Source organism: Rattus norvegicus, chromosome 6 (genome assembly GCF_036323735.1).
Source record: "Rattus norvegicus strain BN/NHsdMcwi chromosome 6, GRCr8, whole genome shotgun sequence".
Taxonomy (NCBI): Eukaryota; Metazoa; Chordata; class Mammalia; order Rodentia; family Muridae; genus Rattus; species Rattus norvegicus.
In genome coordinates, this window is record NC_086024.1 from 46,564,800 (window position 1) to 46,592,779 (window position 27,980).

At 46.9% G+C, this 27,980-nt stretch overlaps 1 protein-coding gene and 1 non-coding gene across 4 annotated transcripts; both read left to right on the forward strand.

The window, feature by feature from the left end:
- Positions 1–55: 55 nt before the first annotated feature.
- On the forward strand, positions 56–27,977 carry Cpsf3 (cleavage and polyadenylation specific factor 3). Of its 3 annotated transcripts, none has more exon segments than NM_001030030.1 (18): positions 56–199; positions 4,109–4,172; positions 5,748–5,845; positions 6,999–7,127; positions 8,793–8,970; positions 10,419–10,508; positions 11,572–11,722; positions 13,501–13,676; positions 14,354–14,512; positions 15,506–15,652; positions 18,063–18,215; positions 19,497–19,605; positions 20,770–20,868; positions 21,704–21,798; positions 23,183–23,270; positions 25,357–25,426; positions 26,813–26,909; positions 27,792–27,977. In NM_001030030.1, coding segments are annotated over 18 exon segments (2,058 nt in total). In that variant the 5' UTR covers positions 56–149; the 3' UTR covers positions 27,897–27,977.
- LOC120093425 (small nucleolar RNA SNORA21) lies at positions 1,574–1,702 on the forward strand. Its single transcript, XR_005486486.1, has one exon. It is a non-coding gene; the product is annotated as a small nucleolar RNA SNORA21 (small nucleolar RNA).
- Positions 27,978–27,980: the final 3 nt, after the last annotated feature.

The following is a 27,980-nucleotide window of genomic DNA, read 5'->3' on the forward strand; positions in this document are numbered from 1 at the left end:
GGACGAATCTAGCTCCGAGAGCACTAGAGCGCCGGAAGTTATGTGTTGGTGGTCGGGGTTTTCTCTTCCTTAGTTTGCTGTGGCTGTGCTTTGAATTTAGAGACTGCGGCGACGGGTTTGTGGTCCACGCTGCTCCAGAGACTGCCAGGATGTCTGCAATTCCTGCAGAGGAGAGCGACCAGCTGCTGATCCGACCCCTGTAAGGGACGAGCTATAAGGGGAGCGAGGCCCCCGGATGTGTGAGAGACTGGAGGGGTGCCCGCGGAGGCAGCTGCGGGTCCAGTCTCTCAGGCTCAAGGGTTTTGGAGAATACTGATTCAGGGGCCATCTAGGTTGAATGTCATTTTTCCTTCAGTCTCGGGGAGGGTATGTCGGAGTTGAAAAAAAAATCCAGGTCATTGGACGTTTTCATAAAGAAAGAGTTGCCAATTAACACAAGTCCGGATCTCGTACATCAGGGCAAGCCTTGAGGGAACCGACAGATAGAGGACAGTGCGAGGAAGAACTGCATCTGTCTCCTTTGCAGGCCCCTGCACGTGCTCAGGTGGGCGGGGAAATTAAAGACTTGGTGTGAGTGTGTATCTTCAGAGCTCAGACCTTAGCAGAAGGTAGGAGGAAATTGGAGAGGGGAGAGCAGAGGTATTATGGTGAGAAATTTAGAGCTAAATCACCACAAGAGACTGGTTTTTGTGGAAATGGCTTTCAGCGTTCTGGAATGTTTTGTAGAGAATTGCCTCACACATGTAAGGTGCAGAATATTGGATAAGCAATGTGACTCTACATGCGATTGTTGCTTAGTAGGAGACACTAGCTGGCACCACATGAATGTGTACATTTTCAAAAGATGGGAACTATCTCCATTCATGAAGTAAGACTTACTGAGCACTTACCAATGAATGTTGTCATCTCCATATATACACTAAGCAAATATCAAACAAACAAAATCACCAGGCATGGGCTGAGTTCATTGATTTAACTCCTTTTGGTGAAATTGTAAAGTGGGGAGTGCTGGAATGAGTTTGTGAAAATAGACAGCTACCTTGGAGTCAGACCTGAAACCCAGTCTTCCTGTTTAATACGGAAGTAGCCTCAGTGAGCCCACTTCCTTGTGTGTTAAAAAGACACTGACCGTGAGGAGTAATGCTCCTGGGTGACACCAATGACCATGTTCCATGCTCAGTAAGTGACACCAATGGCCATGTTCCATGCTCATTTTGACATCTGTTTCAGGAGCACAGGTCAGCACTACTTTCTGACAGCTCTCACACATCCTGGAAATGCGGTTGACGTTTTAGCTAAGGCTTGGTAAAGAGTTGGTAAAAATTAAAGATAGTGTAGGAAGCATAATGTTCCAGGCGAACATGAGAGGTTCTGATTTATGGCCAGTTTTACTTTGGTTGCAGTTAACAGATTAGCAGACCGATTGGGGCAGGCTGTCAGGGTCCACCTTATGAAGGACCTTGTTGTAGACATATTAAGGAGCTTGAGTGTTCACACCAGTTGTAGTAAGCCAGCAAAAGTCTCGAAGCAACTATGTGACACAGTGGAATTACATTAAAAATGTGGCTACTTCCCCTTTTTAAAAGCATTCAGTGGCCTTTTGCTAGTGACCCACTGAGCCATCCTGAAGGGGCAGAGTGAAAACATCACTTTTGGGAGAAGTGGTAACGCGCTGTTTGCTTCAGTCAATGTTGTGACAAGAGTAACAACAACAACAACAAAAACCCTCCAGTGTGGTAGTGAATAAAAATGTGAAGTAAAGAGAACCTGGTGGGATGTAATCATATGGTCCAGCTCTGAGTGATGAGAGCTGGCAAACAGTGAAGTGAGGGGTGGTGGACTAGGAAGGACGGGTTTGAGGAGTTCAGGAGTAAAGTCTTGAGGAATTGGTAACTGATCAGATGTCATCTGAACGGATAGTGGTAGAACACAGGCAGAGAGTACATTCCAGGCCCCTTGGTTCTGTACAGGAGGTGCAGCAGGGAAGAGAGATTTTATTGCTTGGCGGGAGCTGTAACTATGTAACTCACCATATGGCTGATGAAACTGCGCGCTTCAGAACGTGCTTGTTTGCTTAGGAGTGCGTATGTCTGTCTGTTTTGTTTTAACCAGTATCTGGCTATGTAGCACACACTGGCCTGGAACAAACCCATGACAGTTCTCTTGCCTCAGTCTCTCAAATGTCAGGGTTAGAGGAGCCATCATAATGAGCTTTCATGGTTTTCAGTGTGTCTGAAGTTATATATCCTTTATTACCATTGTAGAACCCAATCCCAGAACATCTACGTTGCTGTCTTTTAAAAGCTCATTAGTAGTCACGCTCAAGTCGCTCCACCACCCCCAACCTTCAGCAACTACCAGCCTATTTTCTTTCTCTGTGGAGACTTGTCATACAAATAGAATTGTACAGCTTGGACCCTTTGTGCCTTGTTTATTTCACCTGGCATAGCATTTCTAAGGCTTCTGATTTGGGAGTTTTTCATTCATTTGGCAAACATTTCAGACCCCATAGCAGTACCAGAGTGGACAAGATGGACAGACGTGTTTCTTAATAGAGCTCCCATTTTAATGTGTGAGGCACACCATAAGCGGAATGCCTTCATGTAGCTGTGTTACACTGCAGTAACAGGAATGGCAGAGCAGTTGCTGTAAAGGATAACTTGGAGTTGGTAGTTGAGAAAGTGTCTGAGAAGATGAAACCTGAGCTGAGAGCAGAACACTCCAAGAAGAAAGAGTCAGTCCAGGGGCTTGTGAACACTAGCTTGACGTGTTAAACATGACAGCCTGGCAACTGTCCCAGCAAAGAGGCTTAAATGTCAGGTACATGTGTCAGAGGTCTAGAATTCACAACAGTCTGAGCTACATAGACTCTTGAGTTCAACAGCGTGTCAGATGCATGCGTGAAAAGACCATGAAGTTGGGAAAGGGGCCCAGAAAAGACTCTGGGAAGTTGGCATTCAGAGGGTAGTGAGAGACAGGGCAGATAAGTGAAAGGAGAAAAAAACAGAAAACAAACAAACAAACAAAAAACAAAAAAAACAAAAAAACCATGGGAAAGCCAGCAAGACAGAGCAGAGAAGCCAGGAAGTGCTTGAAGGAACACTTCAAGTTGGATGTCATCTGAAGGGATAGTGGATTAAGGACCAAGGAGAGCTGTTTGCACTTAGCAGCAGGAACAGTCTCAGAGAAGAAGCTGGAAAAAGCTGGTGAATGGACTGGAGGGATTGGGGGGTATGCAGACAGGCACCTGTGTGGAGAAGCTGGCTTAAGAACAAAATGGGAATCGTGGAGATAAAAATCAAGGAGTTTTAATTGAAGAACAAAAAAATGACCATGGAATTTATTCATTTATTTATTTGAGAAAGTCTCTATGTATCCCTGGCTGTCGTTTAGCTCTCTGTAGGTCAGGCTGGCCCCAGATCCACAGAGCTCTGCCCGCCAGACAACTTTATTCTCTGTGTGTCCCCCAAGTGCTGGGATTACATCCCTATTGTTTCTTATTCTCTTAGTCTGTGGCTAGTCCAGTGGGTAAGGGTCTGTCTCAGCCCCACTCCTCCTAGATCACAAGGTCTTTGAGGTCTGGTCAACATCCTAGGCTGTTAGTACCATGTTTGAGAGTTCATTGTGAGCGAGATTTTGGGGAAAATATCCAAGAAGCTGTTATTTTTTAGCTTAAGATGTGCCTGAAGGGTTAGGGCTAAAACCATGGTGACCAGGCTACATGGTAAGGTGATCTCAGGGTGAAACACTGACATGGCTTTGTTCTGGAAGTGTCACTTGATTGCTTGTTCACGTCTTAAACATCCCACGTCACCTGAAGATCGCTTTTCTCCTTTTTCTACCCCACACTCATCCTCTGTTTGAACCTGTAGAACTGTCCTGTCTTGGGAATTAAGTGACTGCTGTTGTAACTCGGGCAGTTCGTTGTGAAAGAGTTTGAATTTAGTGTGTTGGATGTTACTGGGGTGGAGTGAGACGGGCTGTACTGAACACTGACTTATTTGCCATAGCCCCTAGAGCTGCCATTGTCATTGTGAGCCTCTAAACCAAGCTCTGGGCTGTGTGATTGCTTTTTACTCACTTTAGTTCTCCCCTTGACTATTTGCAGTGGTGCTGGCCAAGAAGTGGGAAGATCATGTATTATTCTGGAGTTCAAAGGAAGGAAAATCATGGTAATTATTATTGCTGTTATTGCTACTGGAAATTGAACTTTGGGCCATGTGCATGCCAAGCGTGTGTTCTAAGCTGAATCACACTCCTAGCCTAGGTAATGATTATTTATACAGTCAAGAAAACAGTGTAGCTCTATCCATACTAACCGTTAGGTCTGTCCTACTGAGCCAGTTATCTCTAGCCCTATCTGAGAGAGATGTATAGAGCGGACACTGTGCGCTGAGAGACTAACACACTTCACTTAGTAATTAAAAGCATCAGGTAACCTAAAAAGATAAAACACTGTAAAACTGCCAGCTGGATCTGCCAGACTGTTGTCTCCTCAAAGTCCTTGTCCATTCCCTTGTCTAGATAACCTGAGGACCCCACTCCTTTGGAAGACCTCAAGGAATTAAGTGCCTTGAATGGGTGTCAACTTGGGCCACGCCACAAGGGGCACCAGTCTGGCTGGCTCTGTCAGGTCCTGAGAGGCTATAGGATCAGGAGCGCTGGTTTCAAAGGTCCCAGGAGAAAGGAGGAACACTGACTCTAGTTCCTTGATTCTCATTTCTTCTTTAGTTCTCTTAGTCTTTCTTTTTTATTTAAGAATTTTTTAAAGATTTATTTATTTATTTTATGTATGTGAATACACTGTAGCTGTATTAAGACACACCAGAAAAGGGCATCGGATCCTATTACAGATGGTTGTGAGCCACCATGTGGAATTGAACTCAGAACCTCTGGAAAAGCCACTGAGCCATCTCTCCAGCCCCTAATTCTCTTAGTCCTAAAAGAACAGGCATGTGTTTACCAGAGTCAACTATTTAAAAAATTATTCTATGTGTTATTTGGTCTGTATATCTGTGCACTGTGTTTGTGCCTGGTGCCTGTGGAGGTCAGGAGATGATATAGACTCCCCTAGAAATACAGTTATAGTTGTGAGCTACCATGTTAGTGGTGGGTGTTGAACCTCCCTCTGGAAGAGTAGACAGTGCTCTTAACCGCTGAGCCATTTCTCCAGCTCCCACCAGTCATTCAGGCATTTTTTAAAAAGGTCTGTTTTATGTATATGAATGTTGTGGCTGTATGTACACCTACACACCAGAAGAGGGCATCAGATCCCATTACAGATGGTTGTGAGCCACCATGTGGTTGCTGGGATTTGAACTCAGGACCTCTGGGAGAGCAGTCGGTGCTCTAACCGCTGAGCCACCTCTCCAGCCTGTAAATGACATTTAAGCATTTGTTAGTGTGGAAGTGACACCTCGTAGGATAAGCTCCCAGCCATCAGCCTGTAGGAAGGTGTGATGGTGCTCTCCCTGGTGGGAGAATTGCTCCAAACCTGCAAACTTGTGTCTGCCGGCTTCTGATAGAAGAGCACTTGAGGAAGAACCCCAGCAAGTCAGTGCTGTCAAACGTGAGCAGTGCCCAAAGAGACGAGCTGCTTCGGGCACATCCTGTTCTTTCCTGAGACTGTTCTGAGTGCACATGTCCTGGGCTCCTCTGAGCGCGGTCCTAGTGTCGGTCTGCTGGATGAGGTTTATCAGATATGTAGCAGGTTGTCATCTGTTTTGTCTGTGTTTTTCCCCCTCCAGCTAGACTGTGGGATCCACCCTGGCCTGGAAGGAATGGATGCTCTTCCTTACATTGACCTCATCGACCCAGCTGAGATCGACCTTCTGTTGATCAGTCAGTAAGTTTCCCTTACTGACCTACTGACCTTTGCTGTGATGATCCGCCTTTCTAGGCTTTGGTGTGGGTTTTTGTTTACATTCTGTGTGTGTGTGTGTGTGTGTGTGTGTCCCATCCGTCCAGCTGTATGTATAGTATGAACATGCACATGCCACAGTGATGTTCATGAGAATCAGAGGTCAGCCTTCCTAGTTGGCCATCCCTTTATCCTCGAGCCATCTTGCTGGTCAGATTTGTTACCTGCTTTTTCTTAATAAACTGGGACTGGTATTGCATGCCTTTAGTCCCAGCACTGAGAGGCAAAGACAGGCAGATCTTTGGGAGTTGAGTTTAAGGCCTGGTCTATTCAGTGAGCTCCAGGTCAATCAGAGCCACATAGTGAGACTGTCTCAAAATTAAAATAAAACGAAAATTTGATAAGAATGAAAGCAAATTTCTAAGTGTAAACCAGCGCCGCTCTGTCTTGAGGCTCAAACCAGGAAGCATCTGTGTGTGACAGTGAGTGCTGGGGGTGTCATGTCCGCTGTGGGCCATCCTCAGGTGTCTCCTCTCACAGGAGCTCCTTGCCACCTTGTCACACTCCTCAGTAAGAGCTTCAGGAGACTGTGGTGCTGCACACCTGCAGTCCTAACACTGAGAAGGCTGAGGCAGGAGGATTGCTGGGTCTGTAGCAAGTGCAGATGGCACAATAAGACTATCTTGAAAAACTTCATTTAAAGATGGCGAAGCTGGACAGTGGCAGTGCACACCTTTAATCCCAGCAGAGGCAGCCCATCTCTGAGTTCGAGGATAGCCAGGGCTGCTCAGAGAAACCCTGCCTCAAAAAACCAAAAAGAGAAAAAAAAACCACGGTGACAAGTTTCAATTGTTACAATTCTGGCTGTCAAGTGTAGATTTGGTTCATGTTCTTTCCCTTCTAATCAGTCACTGATAGAGTGGAGAGGCATTGAGAAGAACAGAGGATGAGGTACTAGCGGCCAGGCCTGACAGGAGTTTGACCCCCAGACTCCATGCTAGAAGAAGAGAGCGGCCATGCCTCCTCGGTCTCCTCACAGCATCCCAGTGTACTTAGCACAGTTTTGTCGGGTGAGCAGGAATTGGAGCAGTGCTGGCCTCTGGTAGCTAAAGCCCTGACGGCCCTGTTTCCTTGTCAGCTTCCATTTGGACCACTGTGGAGCCCTGCCCTGGTTCCTTCAGAAGACAAGTTTCAAAGGACGGACGTTTATGACCCACGCCACAAAAGCTATCTATAGATGGCTCCTCTCAGACTATGTCAAAGTCAGGTAAGTCACTTCACTGGATTACATAGGCTCCGCTCATACTTGTAGATCAAGATGCAGACCCTAACCTGTCCAGAAGGATTCCGTGATCCAATTCCAGGATCCGTCTTATACATCAGCACCGTCGACTTTAGTTGATAGATGGTTTACATCCTTTCAAACATAGGATCAAGTCTAGAACTCAGGAGGTCTGATAGAAGTGCTCTCCCTGCAAGTGGCACTTGGACATTTTATTAATTTGAGACTAGCTTCCTTAAGCAGTGATACAGGGGGGATTGTTTGGACAGTCTGACCAGAGAATGTTGCCTTAAGCAAAGTTGTTCTCTGGGGAAGTTGGCACCAGTTGTGAGAGAAATATCCACTCCTGTACCACCAAGGGCACACCGGGCCTGTGACACCTGCGGTGAACTATTAGCCTATGGAGGTTGGCCTTCACTTGGGGGTATTTCTAAAGGTGTGTGTTAGTCTTCATATGTAATACACAGGAATGGGAAGCTGTGTCACCCTAATGTGGTCATCGACTGTGAGTCCCATTTTACAGACAGGGCCAGTGAGGCACAGAGAGGTTATTTGCCTAAAACAGTCTCAGTAAGAGACACTGACCTGTGAACCCATCCAGTGTGGCTACAGAGTCTGTGTGAAGTTCATTTATATAATTTCCTGGTGATAAGTTATACTTAACTTTGAGAGGGGCCTTTTTACAGGGCTAGTGGAGAATCTCTGCTATATGTTCACGTGTATGGACATTATTCTCCCAGGAATGCTAGAGAGGAAAAAGTTGTGAAATACTGTATTAAAGACTGCCTTACAGACCTGGGCCTCTAGCACAAGTCCATGATCCCAGCTCAGGCTCAGACAGGAAGATTACAAGTTCACGGTGTGGAGGTTTGAGTAGATTTGATCCCCATAGACTCCTGTGTTTGAATGCTTGGCCCATAGGGAGTGGCACTATTAGAAGGTGTGGCCTTGTTGGAGGAAGTGCGTCACTGTGTAGGCAGGCTTTGAGGTCATGTATACATATGCTCTCACGACACATTTAGTATGAAGCACATTCATCTCCGTTGCCTCCTGGCTGCCTTCAGATCAAGATGTAGGACTCTCAGCTCCTCTAGCACCATGTCTGCCTGCATGCTGCCATGCTCCCGCCATGATGGTAGTGCCTAAACCTCTGACCTGTAAGCCAGCCCCAATCAGATGTTGTCCTTTATACGAGTGCCTTGGTCGTGGTGTCTAGAGAGGAAAAAGTTGTGGAAACCATAAGACACAAGGGCAGCCTGAGCCACTTGGTGAGACCCTATCTTCACAAAACAGCAGAAGCCTAAGGGCCAGGAGTGCAGCTCTGTGGTGCAGCACCTGCCTGCCTTCCACGCCTGGAGCTCCAGGCTCCAGTACTCTACATGATAAACGTGAGAACACTGTCTCAGGGGCTGAGAGCTCCTAAAGTCAGGGCAGCTGTGCGTCACGCTTAGCTCACAGGCAAGCTTTGCAGCTTCCCACCCTGTTGTGTCATAATTATAGAAAATACGGAGATTCTAAACACCAGGGTTTGTCACTGCTGAACCTGGAGCCTTGTGCGTTGTGGCAAATGCTCTGTCCCTGACTGCAGCCCCAATCCTGTGTACTGTGACCTTAAGAAATATTTTATCCATATGTCACCTACAATTTCAGCAACATATCAGCAGATGACATGCTGTACACTGAGACAGACTTGGAAGAAAGCATGGACAAAATCGAAACCATCAATTTCCATGAAGTTAAGGAAGTTGCAGGAATCAAGTTCTGGTGTTACCATGCCGGCCACGTCCTGGGAGCAGCCATGTTTATGATAGAGATTGCTGGTGTGAAGGTACGCTCTAGCTCAGGCCCCTTCTCCCCAGGAGGAGTCAGTGCAGAACGCCATGACCCCAAGAGGTGTAGAAACTTCCCTAAGATTTGCAGACTGACAGAACACTGAAACAGGTAAGGCTAAGTTGGTGTTGATTCTTTGAGGATATTCCTTCCCCAGCATGACAGCAAGTTCCCCAGCACACCACAGGCTTGGTCCCACTTCAGTGTCCGTCCGTCAGAAAACTAGCTGGGGGGCTGGGGATTTAGCTCAGTGGTAGAGCGCTTACCTAGGAAGCACAAGGCCCTGGGTTCGGTCCCCAGCTCCGAAAAAAAGAACCAAAAAAAAAAAAAAAAAAGAAAACTAGCTGGGGAACCTTCCGCCACTACTTCTGCTTAAAACTCAAACATGGATGGCAAGGCATGTAAGGGTGTTTCTGTACAGGCTTGTGGCCCTGAGCACAGTTCCTCAGGACCCACAATAAAAGGAGAGACCCAGCTCCCCAAATCGTCCTCCACCTCCCCACACATGCTGTGGCACGCACCATCTACCCACCAGCACACACATACAGTTAGAGTTAAGTTATCCAAATGAAAACTTAGTTTGGTGTTTATGTCCTTGACCTGGAAGGACTCAGGTAAGCACCTGAGCAGGTGGCCTGCAGAAGGGAAGAGTTTGCTCAGCACAGGATTGTGTGGCCATGCCAAGGAAAGGAAGGTGGAGATGTCAGTGAAGTTGTGATACCTGAGTGGACTAAAGCATCTGCATAGTTCATTAGTGTGGGATGTGTGTACTCACACACGTGTATGCATGGCAGAGGTGGGGGATGGGGGAGGAGACTGTGTTTATGTGTAGGAAGGACTACTCGAAGGAGTTGGTTCCCTCAGCCATGTGAGTCCTGGGAGTTGAACTCAGGGCATCAGGCTTGGCAGTGCCTTTACTGGCTCTGGAATTCTAGACTCCAGGGCAAGTAGCCATTGACTGAGACCTAGATGGAAAGATATGGCTTCTCTCTTGTACGTTTTTAGTGATTTTGCTTTGGAAGCTGGACAGCATGGTTCTATGTGAACATGGTCTATCTGAAATGTCTGCATACCTAGCCCTACATTGTCATCAGATCACTCATCCATGTTCCAGGGCCCCAAAAGTCAGCAGGAAATGGCAGGGCGCAGATCTGATTCATTCTGATTTGGCCCTGACAGTGCTGATACATGCTTATCTTTGAGGGTTGACTATGGGATATATTTTTCTGGAAAGTTAGATTTACTGATTGAAACCCAGGGTGTCTTAGGGACTAACTGACACATTTAGAATTAGATGCAGGCATTGTCTCTAAAGTCCCTTAAGTGTAGGCAGGTGAGTAGTTTGCTGTTTAAATTCAGTTTTCCTCCTAGACGTGAGGGTCTGTCTGCTCACTAGGAAGAGGAGCCTTTCCCAGATCCTGATATCCTGGCTCTGTGTCTTCACAGCTTTTGTATACAGGTGATTTCTCAAGACAAGAGGACAGACATCTAATGGCCGCTGAAATTCCTAATATTAAGCCAGACATCCTGATCATTGTGAGTATTAACGGACTGGATTATAGTTAGTGTAATGTAAACCTGAACTTCTAGTGGGGAAAAGAATGACAGTGTCACAGTCCTGACATCCTTGATGGGCACCTGTTTGCCTGTTGTTTGTTATGTGAGGATTCTCTTGGCTGTTTTTTGTCCCTCCCCTTTGCTCTACAGTGCATTCACGCTGACTTAGTCTTAGGATCATGGTCTGTCTCTGCAGCATGAGGAGACAGGGTGTGCCTCCCCGCCACCTGCATGTCTTTCCCTAGGCGAGTTTGTTAGGAGAACATATTAAATGGTCTTAGAGATGGCTTTGCCCTTTTCTGTGGAGTACTTGTCATATATTATTAGTTTGCAAGTCTCAAGGAAACAAAAGAATGAACTGTCTTCAAAAGCAGTTTTGAGGGGACTGATGGTTGACAGTGTCAGGAATGGTCCTCTTCTGGGCCTGTCATACACACAAAAGCATCAAGTACCTTTGGTCCCCACGGCTGCGGTTTGGACACATAGCTGCTGAAGTGTGAGCCCCTGCCTGTTGCTGTCCGTGTGCAACATGCAGAGTGGATTCCTTGTGACATGGCCTGGTGCTCAGCACAGGCACCAACTTGTGCTGGGGAAGTTGTTTTCCAGCCCTTCCGTGTGACTTGTGCTGTCGAGCAGAGCTTCCCTGGCTATAACTTGTCTGGTGCTGCAGCCAGTGTGCTGGGCCGTGGGTTCTGCGTTCCCAATAAGTACAGGAACTGCAGCAGCACTCGCATAGTGAGGAGGCCCCAGGTTCTTAAGTATAAGCCAGAGAAACATTGCTTACTGTACTTACTGTGCTTGCCCTTGAGGGAAGAAGGAACATTTTATACTGATCCCTGACTCAGTGTCTGTAGCATTCTTGGTATGATTTGGATTCTATTGTTATTTATTGTTTTTCTAGTTACTGCTATAACAACAGATGCTCAGGTGAATGCCGTGTTGCTGAAGAAATGAATCTCAGCCTCAGCTTTTCCTTAATGCTTAAGTTCTGAGTTCTCAAGAGTGGTTGGTCTTAGTCTTACATATCTAATCTGTTATTTAGGAATCTACGTATGGGACCCATATCCATGAGAAGCGTGAAGAGCGAGAAGCAAGATTCTGCAACACTGTGCACGACATTGTCAACAGAGGGGGCAGAGGGCTCATTCCTGTCTTTGCTCTCGGAAGAGCTCAGGAGCTGCTCCTGATTCTAGGTATTTGGGTGACTTACTCTCGCAGCTGTGGATACAGCATTTTATCTTTATTTCTAACTGTGACTGGGGACTGAAGGTGTAGCTCGGTGGCCTCCCAAACACACACGAGACCCCAGGTTCAATCCCCGGAGCTACAGGGGGCAACTTGGGGACCTGGTGCTGGTGAGAGCTGGGGGAAAGCAGCACCTAATGTCCACTGCTGCTAGGACCACCTGACATGCCTTTCTGGTTCCCATCAGTATTGGAAGCCTTCCAGCATGGGCAACTGTAGACTAACTATGGCACTTCTAGGACGTGAGGAGAGATAGGTGGAGGTGTTTGTCTTCTCAGTCCTTGTTGTATTTGAGGGTTTGTTTGTTTGTTTGTTTGTTTGTTTGTTTGTTTTAGATAAGGTCTTACTGTATATATAGCCCAGTATTTCCGACTACTGGGTCCTAGGTCTGAACTTCCATTATTGTAGTATTTTCAGGAAATACCATGAACATAAGTTGAGTTAGAGAGCAGAGTGTAGACTTTTCACAGAATATTAAGTATACCACCCTCCCCCCCCAAAAAATAGGACTAAAAAACTACCTGTCCTATAGTCGGCTTAGGTAATGACACAAGCACAAAGGAATAATAGGAAGATGAGTGGCCGTGATCTGCCCCTCTTGTGTCTTCCGAAGACCTCAGTCAGTGTGCATAACTTTGTACTGTAGGGTTGTGTGTTTGTGCTCCCTGATCCCCCTGATTTGATCTGTCATGATTCTGTGAGGGTCGTGCTGCAGACAAGTCAGGGCCTGCACTCACAGCAAGTGTGTGTGAGGTAGAGGTGCCTGTCCTCCGCTCTCTGTGCTTGCATCTCTGAGAAAGGGATGAACAGCGTTCTTGTTGCAGTGACTGGAAAACAGTCAAGGGAGGATAGGCCAACACCTCTCAGGACCACAGCAGTCCTTTACAGAGACTGCGCTTGTTCAGTTCTGTCCTCTGAACCTGATGGTGAGACAAGTTGGTCCATCAACATGTAGAGTAAAAATCTGTGGAAACCAGCAAAGAGCCAGAGGGGTGAAGGTGGCCCTGTGCTGTCACAGATAAAAATGTCCATCATCCAGGCACTTGATTGCAGACAGGCAAGGAAGGGCATCTCGTTTGACCTTAACTTGTACCTCCTGTGCACTCCACTCCTAAGCCGTTCAGACAAACCTGGGCAGCGTGTTTGTAAACTGCTGGGATTTAATGAGGTTATCCCTGAAAACAGAAAAAAATAGGCCTTCACATGAAAGTATTTTGTTCACAACTTTCATTAATTAGTAAGAAGCAGTTTATACAGAAGTTTTTTAGAAATACCATTATGTAATATATAATAAGCAATTGCTTGAAATAATAATTATATTAAAACCTCTATAAGCACTCGGGAGACAGAGGCAGGCAGATCTCTGTGAGGTCCTGACCAGCCTGGTCTACATAGTGAGACAGTCCAGGACATCGAGAGCTACACAGAGAAACCCGATTTTGAAAAACAAAACAAACCAACCAAACAAAAATATTAATCAGTATAAATATAAAAGGAGCATTTGTGAGAGACTCCATAGTTTTGATCTGTGACTACAACTTTGTTTTATTTTTAGATTTTATATTTCTGTTTAGATTTGTAGTTTACAGTAGTAAGGAACAGGGTGGCTTTGACAAACTCATTAAAATACAGTTATATGGCCCTTCGTTTCTCAGTTAGTTATCATCATGATTTGATTGCTTGCCTGGCCTGCTTAGTGATGCTTGCCTCTGTGACACCACTGCAGATGAGTACTGGCAGAACCACCCAGAGCTGCACGACATCCCCATTTACTACGCATCGTCTCTGGCCAAGAAGTGCATGGCCGTGTACCAGACCTACGTGAACGCCATGAACGACAAGATCCGGAAGCAGATCAACATCAACAACCCCTTCGTTTTCAAGCACATCAGCAACCTCAAGGTGATGCTCATGGAGGAAGGGGAGGCATGGCGGAGGGAGTGGGGAGGGGGGGGTGGGCACACTGCAGCCTGCCCTGCTGAGACTCTGCTCTCCAGCCGGCCTCATGGTGCTGGGACTCACTGGAGTCAGGCTTGCCCTTGCTTGGGGTCTCCACGTTCCCTCAGTACACAGCAGTCAACCTGAACCCTCCTGCCACAGGAAGAAAGGTTTAGATTCTGTTATTCACATCTGATCCTCCTTGATTAGCACTGCAAATTCCATGTAGGAATTTATAAAACTTCCATGTGTGTGTCCCAAGATGAATTAATGCAACTGGATTTAATTTAAAGTATATTATGATCAAATGCTTTCTAATAACATGTTTTAATTTTGGTTGGTTGGTTTGGGTTTTTATTTTTTTGAGACAGGGTTTCCCAACATAACCCTGGCTGTCCTGGAACTCACTCTGTAGACCAGGCTGGCTTTGAACTCAGAGATTTGCCTGCCATTGCCTTCTGAGTACTGATATTAAAGGCATTTCCCACCATGCTCAGTACATTTTAATTTTGTAATGTGGCACTTAAACACACAGTGCTAGCTGCTCTTACCATGGCCCATGCAGAAGTGTGATTACTCTAAGTGGCAACTTTGACCAGCCTGGTGACTGTCATGCTTTTAACCCTTCCTTTGTCTCACAGAGCATGGATCACTTTGACGACATTGGCCCCAGTGTTGTAATGGCCTCACCAGGCATGATTCAAAATGGCTTATCCAGAGAGCTGTTTGAAAGCTGGTGTACAGATAAGAGGAATGGCGTCATCATCGCAGGGTACTGTGTAGAAGGGACACTTGCCAAGGTCAGTTACCATCTTGGGGTGCGAGTTGATATTCCATCCAGAATGCTGGCAGAAGTCCTGCTCAGGCTCGGTGCTTTTCGACTTGGGGCTATTTTGCATAGGCTTTACTACCTGAGCTTCCCCAGACATTTTTGCTCAAAAATACTAGATTTTTCAGATGAGGGGTACACAACCATGACGTGGACTTTTACAGAGCTGTGTGATGTGCCAGGGCTGACAGTCATCTCTATTTTGGTATGAAATGTGTGATCTTAGCATGTGGGATGTCACTTGTAGAGGACACTGCAGATCTTTAAAGGCAATTTGTGGACATCCTGGGAAGCATGTTCTCTTGTCTTCTTGCCATTACCATCTGTTTTGATTTAAATGTAAAATGCGGTTGCTTGTTGTGATCATTTTCCTCCTTTGCCACAGTCAGTGATGTGGTTAGAGAGCCCGCAGGTGGGCTGGAGAGATGGCTCAGCAGTTAAGAGCACTGACTGCTCTTCCAGAGGTTCTGAGTTCAAATCCCAGCAACCACGTGGTGGCTCACAACCATCTGTAATGGGATCTGGTGCCCTCTTCTGGTGTGTCTGAAGACACCTGCAGTGTACTCATATATAATAAATAAATAAATCTTTAAAAAAAAAAAAAAAGAGAGCCCGCAGGTCACTGCTGGTCGGTCGCTCAGCTGGCTGCAGATGAGAGGTGTGTCTGTCCTGAGGGCTGTGCCTGAGGGATGCTGCAGCAGTGCTCTGTGCAGCTTTATTCAGTCACAGACTTCCCTCCAGTGTTGGACATGCTGGGTCCTACTTAGTCCTCTGGCCTTCTGATTAACTATTAACTCAATGAAGAACATAGGTGTTTGGTTCTTGCTAGGTCAAGAACATCAGAATGGCACTTGTGGTACAGTTCCAAAGTTAACATTAGAGATCGTGACTGCAAGACTTAACCAAAATGTACCTTCTTTTATCTAATTGCAAAGTCTGTTTTTCTTGTATTTGTTTCCGACAGCACATCATGTCTGAACCTGAAGAAATCACTACCATGTCTGGACAGAAGTTGCCACTGAAAATGTCGGTTGATTACATTTCTTTCTCTGCTCACACAGATTACCAGCAAACCAGTGAATTTATTCGTGCTCTGAAGCCGCCTCACGTGGTTAGTCTGAATTCCATGTGTAGTAATAGAGCTGCATGAAGCACACAGGGCTCCTTTGTGAACAGAGCATTCTACTTGCACCTGGTCTAACCTTTACTGTCCCCCTTTGAGTTAGGCCCTCTGCACTTGGGATCCCTCATTTCACACAGAATCCTTCAGACTTCCCTACCTGTGCTAGTGTTCTCTTCGTTTTCTGCTACCTCTCCAAGAGCGTGGATGCCAGGCTTGAGCATGACCACTGACCTCCAACCCTAACTCCTCCTTGGCCTGCTGTGTATCTGGCAAGTTGGGGAGCCTCTTTGCTCTGTATAAATAAGGGTGATAGTGCTCTATAAGGTCATTGTGCAGAAAGAATGAGAGAATATGACATGCTTGACACAGTGCCTGGCTCACAGTGCATGCTTTGTATTGTTAGTAAATTGGCAGTGCAAACATTTTCACAGAGGAGAAAGTCACAGTAAACGGTTAAAGTTTAAAGGATACAGATGTAAACACATACTGGATTAATTCCTTTTGTATTGGTTTTTTTGGTTATATTTCTAAGTATCATGAAAACAGTAATGAGCCAGTGTGCTAGCTCTGGGAAGGGGCTGCCCCGACAGCCCAAGGCTGGCCCTCAGCACGTGTGGAGGTGGAAAGAGAACCGACCAGAGCTGCCCGATTTCAGTGTGCACGGAGACACTGCACCCCATGTCATGTACTCTCGTGATGGTGGTAATAATGAATAAGAATGAGGCTGGCAATAGCAGCAGTTACCTATTCCCAGAGTTTTAAGCTGGAGACAGTTAGATGCTTGTAATGGAAGTGGAACAAGTATCCATAGAAACAGATCAGACCTCCCAGCGATCTGAAACTTGCTTAAAGGAAATGGACTTTTGTTGGTGTCTTTTGTTTCTTTATCAAATATTTTTACTGTGCCAAAAAATATACAGAATGCAGTTGCAGCTTTCACCATTTTAAAGTATGGAATTCAGTAGCATCATCTACACTGATGTCACAGCCAACCCCAGCCCAGGTTTCAGAACTTTCTGCTTCCCAAGCAGAAGCCCGTGCCCTCTTCTCCCTCCTGTGTGCCCCTAGCTTCCGTCTCATCGCCTACTGTCTCTCTGAGTCTGACGGCTCCCAGTATTTCACTAAGCAGAATCATGTGTTTTCAAGGTAGCCATTAATCTTCCACTTACAGCTGAGCAGTAGTCCACTGTTTACCGTCAGGCTGTTGATGCAGAGGCTGGCTAGTGAGAGCGACATTTAGTGGCTGGTAGCGGTCTTAGTTTTGGAGCACTTTCCAGAAGACTGGTCCTCCTAGGTGTTTGCCCTCTGCACCTAAAGAACAGACTCTTCATGAGTTAGTCACTCCCCTCTTCAGCATCATGTATAATATGAGCACAGTGTAGTTCCTGCCTACCACATGTTTCTGGTGTGTGTGTATGTGTTTCATGTGTTCTGGTGTGTGTATTTCATGGATACCACCCTCTACTTTGAGGCCAGGTCAAAAAACTATTCTGCTTTCTCTGCCGATGCTGCTGCTGCTGCTGCTTTGCCTTGATGCTGTCTGGTTCTGTCTGTGCCCTGGGTTGAGACTAGCTGTTTACACTCTGATGGCCAGCACTATTGAATGTGGCTGCACATGACATTACAGTTGTGGTAGCAGTAGCCTATAGTTGCTGCTTAGAGAGTATCGGACCCATTCTGTGTCTTCACAGAGAATGCTGTTGTACCGCTGGGCAGCTTGGTCAGGGTTACACAGTGCACAGCAGTGCTAGTGTTCGTGTGTAGGCAGCTCAGAGACTGACAGCAGTGCTCGAGTGGCAGGCACCCCCTTAGAACACTGCGTTTGGTTCTGTAGCATTTCATTTGCAGTTACTTTAATAAACAAGAAACTGTCAGAAACCTGAAGAAAATGGAATGTTTTCTTAGCAAGGACAAAAGAAAATGTGCACTTTAGGCTGGAAGGGCCATGGAGGCCACCTGGATGAGCCTTTGATGTGAACATGGGCTCTAGAGATGACCCAGCTGTGAGTCCAGTTAGCGCTTAGAGCAAGCAGTCTCCTTACTCCCTCATAAAGTAGGTGTGCCTAGCAGACAGAGGGGAGGGAGCATGCCACACAAGTTTAAGGCTGAAGTTTGGCTCTTCAAACCAGGAAGCTGGGTCTGGAGACATGGCTCTGTGTGGTTCAGAGTGCCTCCTGTCCTTCAGAGGACCTGGCTGGCTCCAGGACCCACATACAGACATGCCTCCTCCACCCTTCACCCCCCAAACACACACAAACACACACAAACACAAATAGTCTAAAAGAAGGGAATGTTTGGTTAGTAAAGTTCTCTATTTCATGAATTAGCTGATGTTCATAAAGACAGTTTTCACTATGGTGGAGCATGTTTCTTTATACAGTCACATCTTACTCTGCAGATTTTAGTCCATGGGGAACAGAATGAAATGGCCAGACTGAAAGCAGCACTGATCCGAGAATATGAAGATAACGATGAAGTTCACATCGAGGTTCACAATCCTCGGAACACAGAGGCCGTGACCCTGAACTTCAGAGGGGAGAAGCTCGCCAAGGTACAAGGCAGCAGGTGCTCACCCTGACTGTGCCTTTTCAGGGAGATAAGTTCAGGTGTGTGTGTGTGTGTGTGTGTGTGTGTGTGTGTTTGTGTGTGTGTGTGTGTGTGTGTGTGTGTGCTGCCTGCATGTAGATCTGTACACTGTGTATGTGCGTGTTGCCTGAGGCAGTCAGATCCCCTGGACCTGGGTTGTGGCTAGTCGTGATCCATCAGTTGGGTGCTGGGAATTAAATGCGTGTCCTCTGCAAGAGCAGCAAGTGGGGTCTTAGCTGTGCAATTGCTGTAGCCCCAGGAAAGATAGTCTTATGAGAGATGTCCTTGGTAGCACAGGCTTAGGAACCAAGTCTTGGGTGAGTGTAATGGGAGGATTAAGAGTTTAATGCCAGCCTGAAGTATAGAAGTAAATCCTGCCTCAGAACTAGAAAGAAAAGACTGCAGAGAGCCTTTCTTACAGAGCCATAGGGACTGGAGACCTTAGGACTTGGGGTGGGTGACCTTTGCTCCAGTTAGGGGGCTTCTGGCTGAGCTAGTGCAGACTGCAGTGGTCTGTTTCTTAGGCCTGTAGAATTGGACAGTCAGTCAAAAACCTGTAAGTATATTTATCAAACCCTGATGTTGGGGGGAGGGGTAAAAAGGTTCCGGTTATGACTGAGGAGAGCCGCCTACTGGGGGCTTAGGCATGGCTCAATGGTTGAGCACTTGCCTAGCCACACCTCCAAGATGAAGCCATAACCACCAAAAACAGACATTTTAAAGCTTAGCTCTACGTTCCTCTGACTCATATCACCGCACTCAAGTGCACCTCTTCGGAGTAAAGCGGGTCACAGGATTTCAGGAGAGTGTGCTGTGCCCTGTGAGGCCACACAACCGCTGTCTCCACAGCTGCGCATCCATGGCGGCACTAGGACAGACAGATCTCCATCCCGGGGGGGGGGGGGGGGCTCGAGGTGTGTAAAGGAGAGAAGTCACGTGTGAGCAGTGTGGGCTTCAGCCCGACATGGTGTCGCCTGCTGTAGGCTGAGGTTTAGGCCACGCCTGCGCTGCATAGCGCCGCCTACAAACAATTGTGGTCTCTGAATTTGTAAGGTGTTTTGCTGTGGTGGTGTTTCGTTTTTGAGTGTCCTCTCGGCGTCTGATCCCATCCTTACTGACCCTTGTGTTCAGAAATGCTGTTTGCTGTCACATAGCTAACCCACTCCCCAGTGTGAGGCACACCTCGCCCTGTGTGGCGACAGCCTGAGCCTACCTTTGACACCACTGTGTTCTCTGTTTTCACTAGGTCATGGGCTTTTTAGCAGACAAGAAGCCAGAACAGGGCCAGCGGGTCTCTGGAATTCTTGTTAAAAGAAACTTTAATTACCACATACTCTCTCCCTGTGACCTCTCGAGTAAGTACACTGTTTACTGTGGAGTGCAGCCTGGGCTTAGCACAGAAGGAAAGAAAGTCTGCGAAAAGTGCTCAGTCTAGCGGTGTAGGCAGGGTGTGTGGCGTGTGTTGTTGTGTGCTGCTTAATTGGAAGTGTTTTGTGAGGAAGGGGTCACGAGCATACTTAGATACTCACTTACCTGTGAGATGAGTCACCTTCCAGCTATCAACTCATACAAATACAGGTACATGCGGGGGGTTTTCACTAACTCATAAAAAACTTTTGTTTTTAAAAGATGTATTTTTACTGTTTTTTTTTTTTTTTTTTTTTTTTTTTTTGTGGTTCTTTTTTTCGGAGCTGGGGACCGAACCCAGGGCCTTGCGCTTCCTAGGTAAGCGCTCTACCACTGAGCTAAATCCCCAGCCCCTATTTTTACTGTTTTTAATTGTGTGTGCTCACATACTGGTGCCTTCAGAGGCCGGAGTGTCAAATCCCAGTGTAGCTGGAGTAACTGGCAGTTGACCCAACCTGGGACTGGGAACCAAACTTGGATCCTCTGCGAAAGCAGTGTATACTCCTAACTGCTGACCTCTCCAGCCTCTGTGAACTCTGACTCTCGGGCCTTCTCAGGGCTGATGCTGGACCCTGAGGAGTTATAAATCCCAGTCCTGGCCATGGACATGCCAGTCTGTGAGGGGGCAGTGTTAAGTATTTCTGTCCACAGAGATAGTGAGGGATAGACTTCCCTAGAGAGTTGGGCAGTGCTTTCAAGGCACTGGAGCCCTGAAGCCAGTGAGGCTCATAAGAGACACTGGGCAGAAAGGAAGGCGGAGAGCGCTGACAGAGAGCGCTGACAGACTGGTTTAGAGATGTCCAAGACGTGAGCTAAGTATAGGGAGGTAGACTGGGAAACACAGTCCTGGACACATGGCTGTCATCCTGCTGGGCCCGGGATGGGTTCTGGATCTGCCTCTTGTTCTTTAATCCTTGCCGTGGGTTTTTACAAGGTGACTTTTGTGTGGTCTGATGTTTCTTTTTCCGTTCGGTACCGTCGTCACACTTTGTAGCCAGCTGGCCCCAGTTTCAGGATCCTTGCTTCTGACTTCTGCATCTAGGATTGTGTGTCTCCTGCAGCGCCCTGCTGGTTGGTTTCTTACAGTATGCTTATTCTAATTTTCTTTTCAGATTACACTGACCTGGCCATGAGCACTGTGAAACAGACCCAAGCCATCCCATATACTGGGCCCTTTTACCTGCTCTATTACCAGCTACAGAAATTGACGGGTGTGTATTAAGAAGTTTGTATATCTAAGAAGCAATATTACTTCATTCCAATGATTGTCTTAGAGTTCCATGTGCACACTACATTTTATCCCTAAAAGTTAAATTTTTTTATATTCTCAAGTTTTTTTTAAAAATCCTGTAATATCTTTGATCACTTACTGTCGTAAGAATATCAGTGATTAACTATTCTAGTTAACTATCCCTACAGTTTTATTTCTTGTGTCCTTGGCTCCTCCAGTCCCACTTACCGGCTTAGAAAGGCCTCAGCGGGAGCCTAAGCCTGAGTCACCATTCTCGCCCTTTTAAATGAAAGGGTTCTATCTTGACCCTGCTGAAGGATGTGGGCTCTCTGAGGAAGCAGGAACACCCCTGACTGATGCACTTGCTGCTCCCTAACCCTGCATTGAGCTCATACAAGACGTATGGCCAAAAGCAGGAACACCCCTGACTGATGCACTTGCTGCTCTCTAACCCTGCATTGAGCTCATACAAGACGTATGGCCATATCGAAAATCTGGGAAATATGTCTGAATCCGTCACTTGGGACCTAGTGAGTCTTCAGCACGTGGATGATCAGACTCAGGGTAGAGGTGGAGAGTTGTCTCATGAGACTCATACAAAGCTGAGGTGCGCTGACGACAGTGTGGGTGCTTGAGACTAATGTGTAGGTGTTTATGTACTGCTTTGTCTCCAGGTGCTGTAAGCAGTTAACATAAAGTGTGGCAACCAAGTGTTAGGAGTTTTACCATTCGAAGCAGCTCTTTAACTACCTCTATAAAAACAGATGCCTCTAAGGTCTGTAGGAAAAGTACACGCATCTTCTAACTTTTTTCAGGTGATGTAGAAGAATTAGAAATTCAAGAAAAGCCTGCTTTGAAGGTATTCAAAAGCATCACCGTGGTGCAGGAGCCGGGCATGGTGGTCCTGGAGGTGAGGCCAGCTACCTCCTCACAGTGGGAGGGCTTCGGTGTGCGTGTGCGCATGTGCTTGCGTGATCACAGAGCAGCTTGGTTACTGGTATTCCAGGATGCCACTAGTTTTGAAGAGGGGAGTTCACAGACCAAACCCTAGATAAAAACTGCAGGCAGCTAACACATTCTGGGAGCTGGAGAAATAGTCTTCCCCAGGGAAAGTCCCCTGATTGATTTTCCAATACCTGTGGTCAGCCCTGAAGTCATACGCATCAAACAACATTACATATGCTGAGCGGGATTTATTATATACCCAGGAGGGGAAGATAGCAGCAAAGTTAGAGGCCATGGATTGAGAGGGTAGGTGGTGGGGTGGTTAACATGGGACAGGTTGGAGGAAAGAAAGGGAAAAGAAGATGATGCAAATATAGTTAATGTTTTGTTTTGTTTAAAAAAAGGTCTTAAAAGTCTTAAGGGAAAATTGAATTCTGGGGTAGCACTGTAGTTAAGTTGTCAGTGCGGCCTCACACACAGTAACTAATATATGCGAAGCCTTGGACCAGCTCCAAGCACCACATAAACTAGGCAGTCCTACTACGTGGGAGGCAGAGGGGGAGGATCAGAAGTTCAACCTTAATTACATAGATAGTTTAGAATCGGCCTGGACTGTATCAAACCCCATCTCAAAAGTTGTTGAATTAAAAAAAAAAAATCATGTACCTTCCTTTAAAAAGTGGTATTTTCATGTTTCATATAAACAATAAAGTAACCAAGTCCAAAGGGGTTAGACATCATTAAATTAGGTGGAGACAAACATAAAAGCAGGTGGATTCTTTTCTTGAAAACAAACATTACCAGGGCTGGAGGGATGTCTGCTTTTCCAGAGGACCCAGGTTCAGTTCTGAGCACCCAGGTGCCCACTCGTAACAGTGACTTCAGTTCCAGGGCATCCAACACCCTCTTCTGACACATAGGGCACAGGCATGCAGGCTGACAAGGTAGGCGTACCCAATTAGGGTGGGGTGGGGTACACTGGTGAGACCCCAAACAAACAAACATTCAATGTGCACGTATATCCTGTCTCGTCGTGTTACGCACATTGCATCTCACCCTCTTGTTCTACTCTGTGCTGCTGACACGAGAGCTTCAGGATTGTGTCCCGTGTGTTACTTTGGGGTCAGTTTTCTCTTCCATAATCTTTGGGGAGATTAGTGGAAATGCATAGAAAACCTGCTTAGGTATCTTTTTACTGGTTAAAAGGAAATTAAAGGAGTCTCCAGACTGAGAGTCCGCTGTTGCAGGCAAAGCTAGGAGCAGCAGCGCTCCTGGGCCAGGTAGCCTGATGGGCAGAGCGCTCAGCAGTGGCCGCACTCACCCCTTCCCAATTCTGCCTTTCTTTGTAGTGGCTGGCGAACCCCTCTAACGACATGTATGCAGACACAGTGACCACCGTGATATTGGAAGTTCAGTCGAATCCAAAAATAAGGAAAGGTACAGGCTTGCTCATACTCACCCACCCATCTCTTCTGTGTTCTCGGAACTTAAGTTCTCCTGCTTTCTAGTGTGTAGTTTTGAGGTACGCACAAGAGTGCAGATCATCTGTGTCTTATTTTCCATTCTGACTTATCATCCTTCCTGTAGGAATCTGGACACGGTCCCATAAATGGTACAGTTCTCCTTAAACACTGTCTGCACGGATACTAAAATATTCTTAAACACTGTCTGCTCGGATACGAAAATATTGCTCAGCCGAGCTGGCCTCTGTCAGGAAGATTGCTGTCCTCATGTTCAAAGGAAGGTGCTGAATAGAATAGGGGCCCCAACAGAGAGTACCCATGCCATGGTTGGCAGCTTGTCCTGTGGCTGCAGTGTACTACAGTGTACATCTCCAGAGTGCCACCGGCAAGGAGCCACCCTGGTGTTCTTGGAGATGTCGCCCTAGATGGACCCTTCACGTGATGTCAGAGCCCGTTCAGTATAGGTTTGTTCCCGCCTCAGGGGCATACAGTGGGCAAGAAAGTGGAGCTGGTCGCTTCCTAAGCCTTCCTGCATTGGCTCCTCTGGCACATGAGTAAACAGACAGGCACATCCAAATCCTCTGCTACTGAATACACAGGCCTGGTGTGTGGGAATCGTCACTTGAGCCTCTGGTGAGCATTTGGCTTGTAAGGAACGGCGGCGTAAGTCTTTGCTGGTTCTGCTCATCCTGGCCTTCAGCCCTGTGAGCAGTGCTGCTGCTGCTCTCTGTGCTCCGTGTGGCTGATGTAGCTCAGTGCTGAGAGTGAGCGGTCGCCTGATGTGATCCCAGTCCCGGAACCCAGCCCAGACTGAGAAAGGTTTCAGCCAGGCATGGTGGTGTACATTTGACAGAAAGGGGAAGGAGGATGAGTTCAAGGCCAGCCTCAGCTACATAGCAAGTTTGGAGCCAGCCTGGACTATACAAGAGACCCTGTCTCATAGAATCAAAAGCCAAAAGCAATAAAAAGAAGCCGGGTGTGGTGGCACATTCCTGTCATCTCCACACTTGAGATGCAGAGGAAAGACAAATGTGAACCCAGCCTGGGTCTCGACAGTAAGACATCGCCTCAGGGGAAAAAAGGAGTTTGTGCACATGTATGCACACTTCACAGGTCCTGAGGAGGGCAGGGCTAGATGTTAACTGTCCACCCTCCAGGGAAGCAGAGGCCATGAATGGTGCTTTCTTATGTAGCAGGTATTAGCCAGGGAGGTATATGTGGGTGTGCCAGGGTGACCTAACTCTGGCTTCAAGGCAGCATATCTTTTGACCACCAAGTTGTGTATTTCTTGGGGTTAAAAAAAAACTAATTATTAATAGGGAGACACCCTTATGTGTATATATTTTTAGTTCTGTGTATTTATGCATGTGAGTGCAGGGCCACTGTAGAGCCCACAGTGGTTAGACTCCCTGGAGCTGCAGGCCGTTGTGAGCAGCCCCATGCGGGTGCTGAGAACCTAACTCCGCAAAAGCAAGACAGTGCTCTTAGCTCCTGAGCTCTCTCTCCAGCCTGAAGACTTTATTAAAACATTCACAAGCAGATGATGTATGTTAAAACGAACATAACATTCAGATACAAAAGAAATCTTTGGGGGCTGGAGAGATGGCTCAGAGGTTAAGAGCACCGACTGCTCTTCCAGAGGTCCTGAGTTCAGTTCCCAGCAACGACACGGTGGCTCACAACCATCTGTAAGGAGATCCGATGCCCTCTTCTGGTGTGCAGGAAGACAGCTACAGTGTACTTATATATAATAAATGAATAAATCTTTAAAAAAAAAAGAAATCTTTGGGCTTAAATGTATGCTCTGAAATTGTTGAACCTATAATGTTGCTTACCTCTCTTCAGAGTGGAAGTTTGAGAAATATGGAAGCAAAAGTGAACTGAGAGGTCAAAGGACATGAAATAACACAGTGCACATGAATGTGCCTTAGTGGGCAAAGAGACATATCACAGGCTTTTACTATGAAGTCTCCACGGCTACTTCAGGCCTCCGGAACTGTGCTGGGACCGGTGTGCTGACCGTAAGTGGGAATATGGAGGCTGATGTGTCTGTCTTCCAGGTGCAGTGCAGAAGGTCTCTAAGAAGCTAGAGATGCACGTTTACAGCAAGAGGCTTGAGGTCATGCTCCAGTAAGTGAGGGGCCGGGCGGGCAGCTGTGCAGCTATGTGGGTGGAGTCCCCATGCTGCCCACGTACCCAGTCATGTCCAGGTTCACACTGTATTAGCGCTGAGTGCCAGTGCCCTGCCTGGTCTGTGCCCTGCCTAACCGGCCTTGGGGGATGTTTAGGAAGCTAACAGAGTAGTCCACTGGATGCCAGAGTCTCAGCCCAGTGTCGCCGTGCCTTTAAGAATTATTTTAAATGTTTGCTCATGTGTGAATTACTTGGTAAAGCAGGTGTACTAGACTCCTGAGTTTCTGACACTGGTGTCTTTCTATAGAAGTTCTTTAAGCTTCATTTAGGATGCTCTTCCAAACAGTCTTAGAAAAGTCTCTTAATAGTAGATAGCTAACTTACAACTTCATCATCTAACGGTGTTGAATGAATGAATAACTTAGTTTTTCATTTTAGGCAATTGCCTGCAACAGACAGGGGGAAGAAAGATACATTTTGCCTTATAGTTTCAGAGGGCTCTGCCATAGCTAGGTAGCCTTGGCTTTGGCCTCATGTGGAGAATAGCATCATGGTAGTGGGACAGTGTAGTAGATGAAGTTCACCTGTATGTTCTGTGCTTCAGAGTCACAGGCTGTACCCTGAAGAGTCACAGGCTGTACCCATCAGTCATGCTCCCAGTGACCAGCTTCTTCACCTAGGCCTACAGCCTGCTTCTCAGTGCACTTGTGGCAGTGCCCGGGTTCTGAGTCTGTCAGAGTAGGCATCAGTGGATTAGGTCAGAGCCTATCAGCCGGTCGCCAAGCACATAACATTGAGCCTGTGGGAGATGCTGCAAGTTCAAACCCTGACAAAGACTGCTTCTGCCTTCGGATTGAAATTGACCTAATTAGACATCTTAGTATTTGGAAGGTTTTTGAGTTGCTTACATTTTTCTAAAATTTCATACTGAAATTTTAATAATGGCTTTTTATTGTTTTGTTGTTGTTTTGTTTCATGTTTTAGAGACAACTTCACCATATTGCCCAAGTTAGTTCCAAACTGGAAGGCCACAGTCAAGTATGTTAGAGCTGCGTACAAGTCAGCAGCCATTCTAGGCACCTTAGTGAGACTCCATCTCAGGATAGAGTGCATGGTGTGCCATGTCTCTGCCTAGTGTGCGCAAGGCCTCAGTCTTAATCCTCAGTATTAAATTAAAAACAAGAGCAAAACCAGAGCTTGCTAAGGCACAGTGGAGCACCATCCTGGGCAGGCTGTTTTAGTAAATCTATAGTCAAAGGAGCAGCACATCTCCTGGGCAGCCAGAGCATCCGAACACGGAGGAGTTAGAGGAGGACTTGCACCTTCTCCCTAACAGGTGAAGTTGGACTTTCCCAGTAATGCCAAGTTTCTGTTCACTTACAGGGACATATTTGGAGAAGACTGTGTCAGTGTGAAAGATGACTCTGTCCTCAGTGTCACGGTGGATGGAAAAACAGCAAATATTAATTTGGAGACTCGGGTATGTAGCTGTCCGTGTGTCTCAAGACACCTGGGGCCTGGGGTGAAGACAGGAATCAGGCTGCAGCTGGCAGTTAGGTGCTGCAGCTTGGTGGCTGAGGTATAGCTCGGAGGGTAGGTGCCTCCGTAGCGGAAAGAAGCCTTGGTCCCTGGAAACCGAGGTGGGCAGTGTGGAAGTTCATGCCTGTATTCCCAACACCCTGGTCCCTGGGCTTTTCTTCTGTTTTGTTTTATAAGATAGGTTCTTATATATAGTCCAGGCTGGCCTTAGCCTTACGTGCTGGGGTATCAGGCAGTCACCACTAGACCAGCTTTAAAAAAATAACACCATAGCCTAGGCTAACCTAGAACTCTGTAGCCCAAGCTGGCCTGGAACTGTGTTTTGTAGTTGAGCTATAAGACGTGAGCTCCCTTAAGCTGGGTGGGTGGTGTAATGCATGTGTGTCAGCCACAGCTCAGGGAGCTGAGGCAGAAGATCCCCAGCTCCAGGTCAGCCTGAGTTAGAACAAGACTGAAGTTAGTCTGTATAGTGAGACTAACAGAGTCTTTAAAAAACAGTAGCAGCAACAAAGCAGTGGCTGTTGCATGGTTACAGTCAAATTAGCACCAAATGGTGAACAATTCAGCACATCATTGCTGGCTAAGTAATCCATGCCACACAGGCTAACTTGCCTCGAAGGCTGAATAGAATAGGGCTTTGGTCCAAAGCTCTGTGCGTGCCCCCCCCCCCCTTGGCTCTCCAGTCACTATGTTGACAGAGATAGTGCGGGTGACAGGAGGGTAGGTCAGTGGCTCACATCCTGGCGATCAGCCTCCAGGGCTTAGAGTGTTCATTTTCGTCCAGGGGATAATTGTAGGCTGACGTCAGTGCTTTCCCTTTCAGGCTGTAGAATGTGAAGAAGGAAGTGAGGATGATGAGTCCCTCCGAGAAATGGTGGAACTGGCCGCCCAGAGACTGTACGAGGCTCTGACGCCGCCAGTGCACTGACAGCCTTGCCTCCCAGCACTCCACCTTTTACACTTGGCATTCACTTGGGTTCCTTCAAATAAAATACCTTAGTTTCTCTGGGGT

What these genes read in the sequence shown, in the direction of transcription:
- Cpsf3 (XM_039111954.2), top strand. An exon ending in GACCTTCTGTTGATCAGTCA is followed by an intron (nt 5,846 to 6,998) that starts GTAAGTTTCCCT and finishes TTTCCTTGTCAG; the next exon opens with CTTCCATTTGGACCACTGTG. An exon ending in AGCCAGACATCCTGATCATT is followed by an intron (nt 10,509 to 11,571) that starts GTGAGTATTAAC and finishes TCTGTTATTTAG; the next exon opens with GAATCTACGTATGGGACCCA.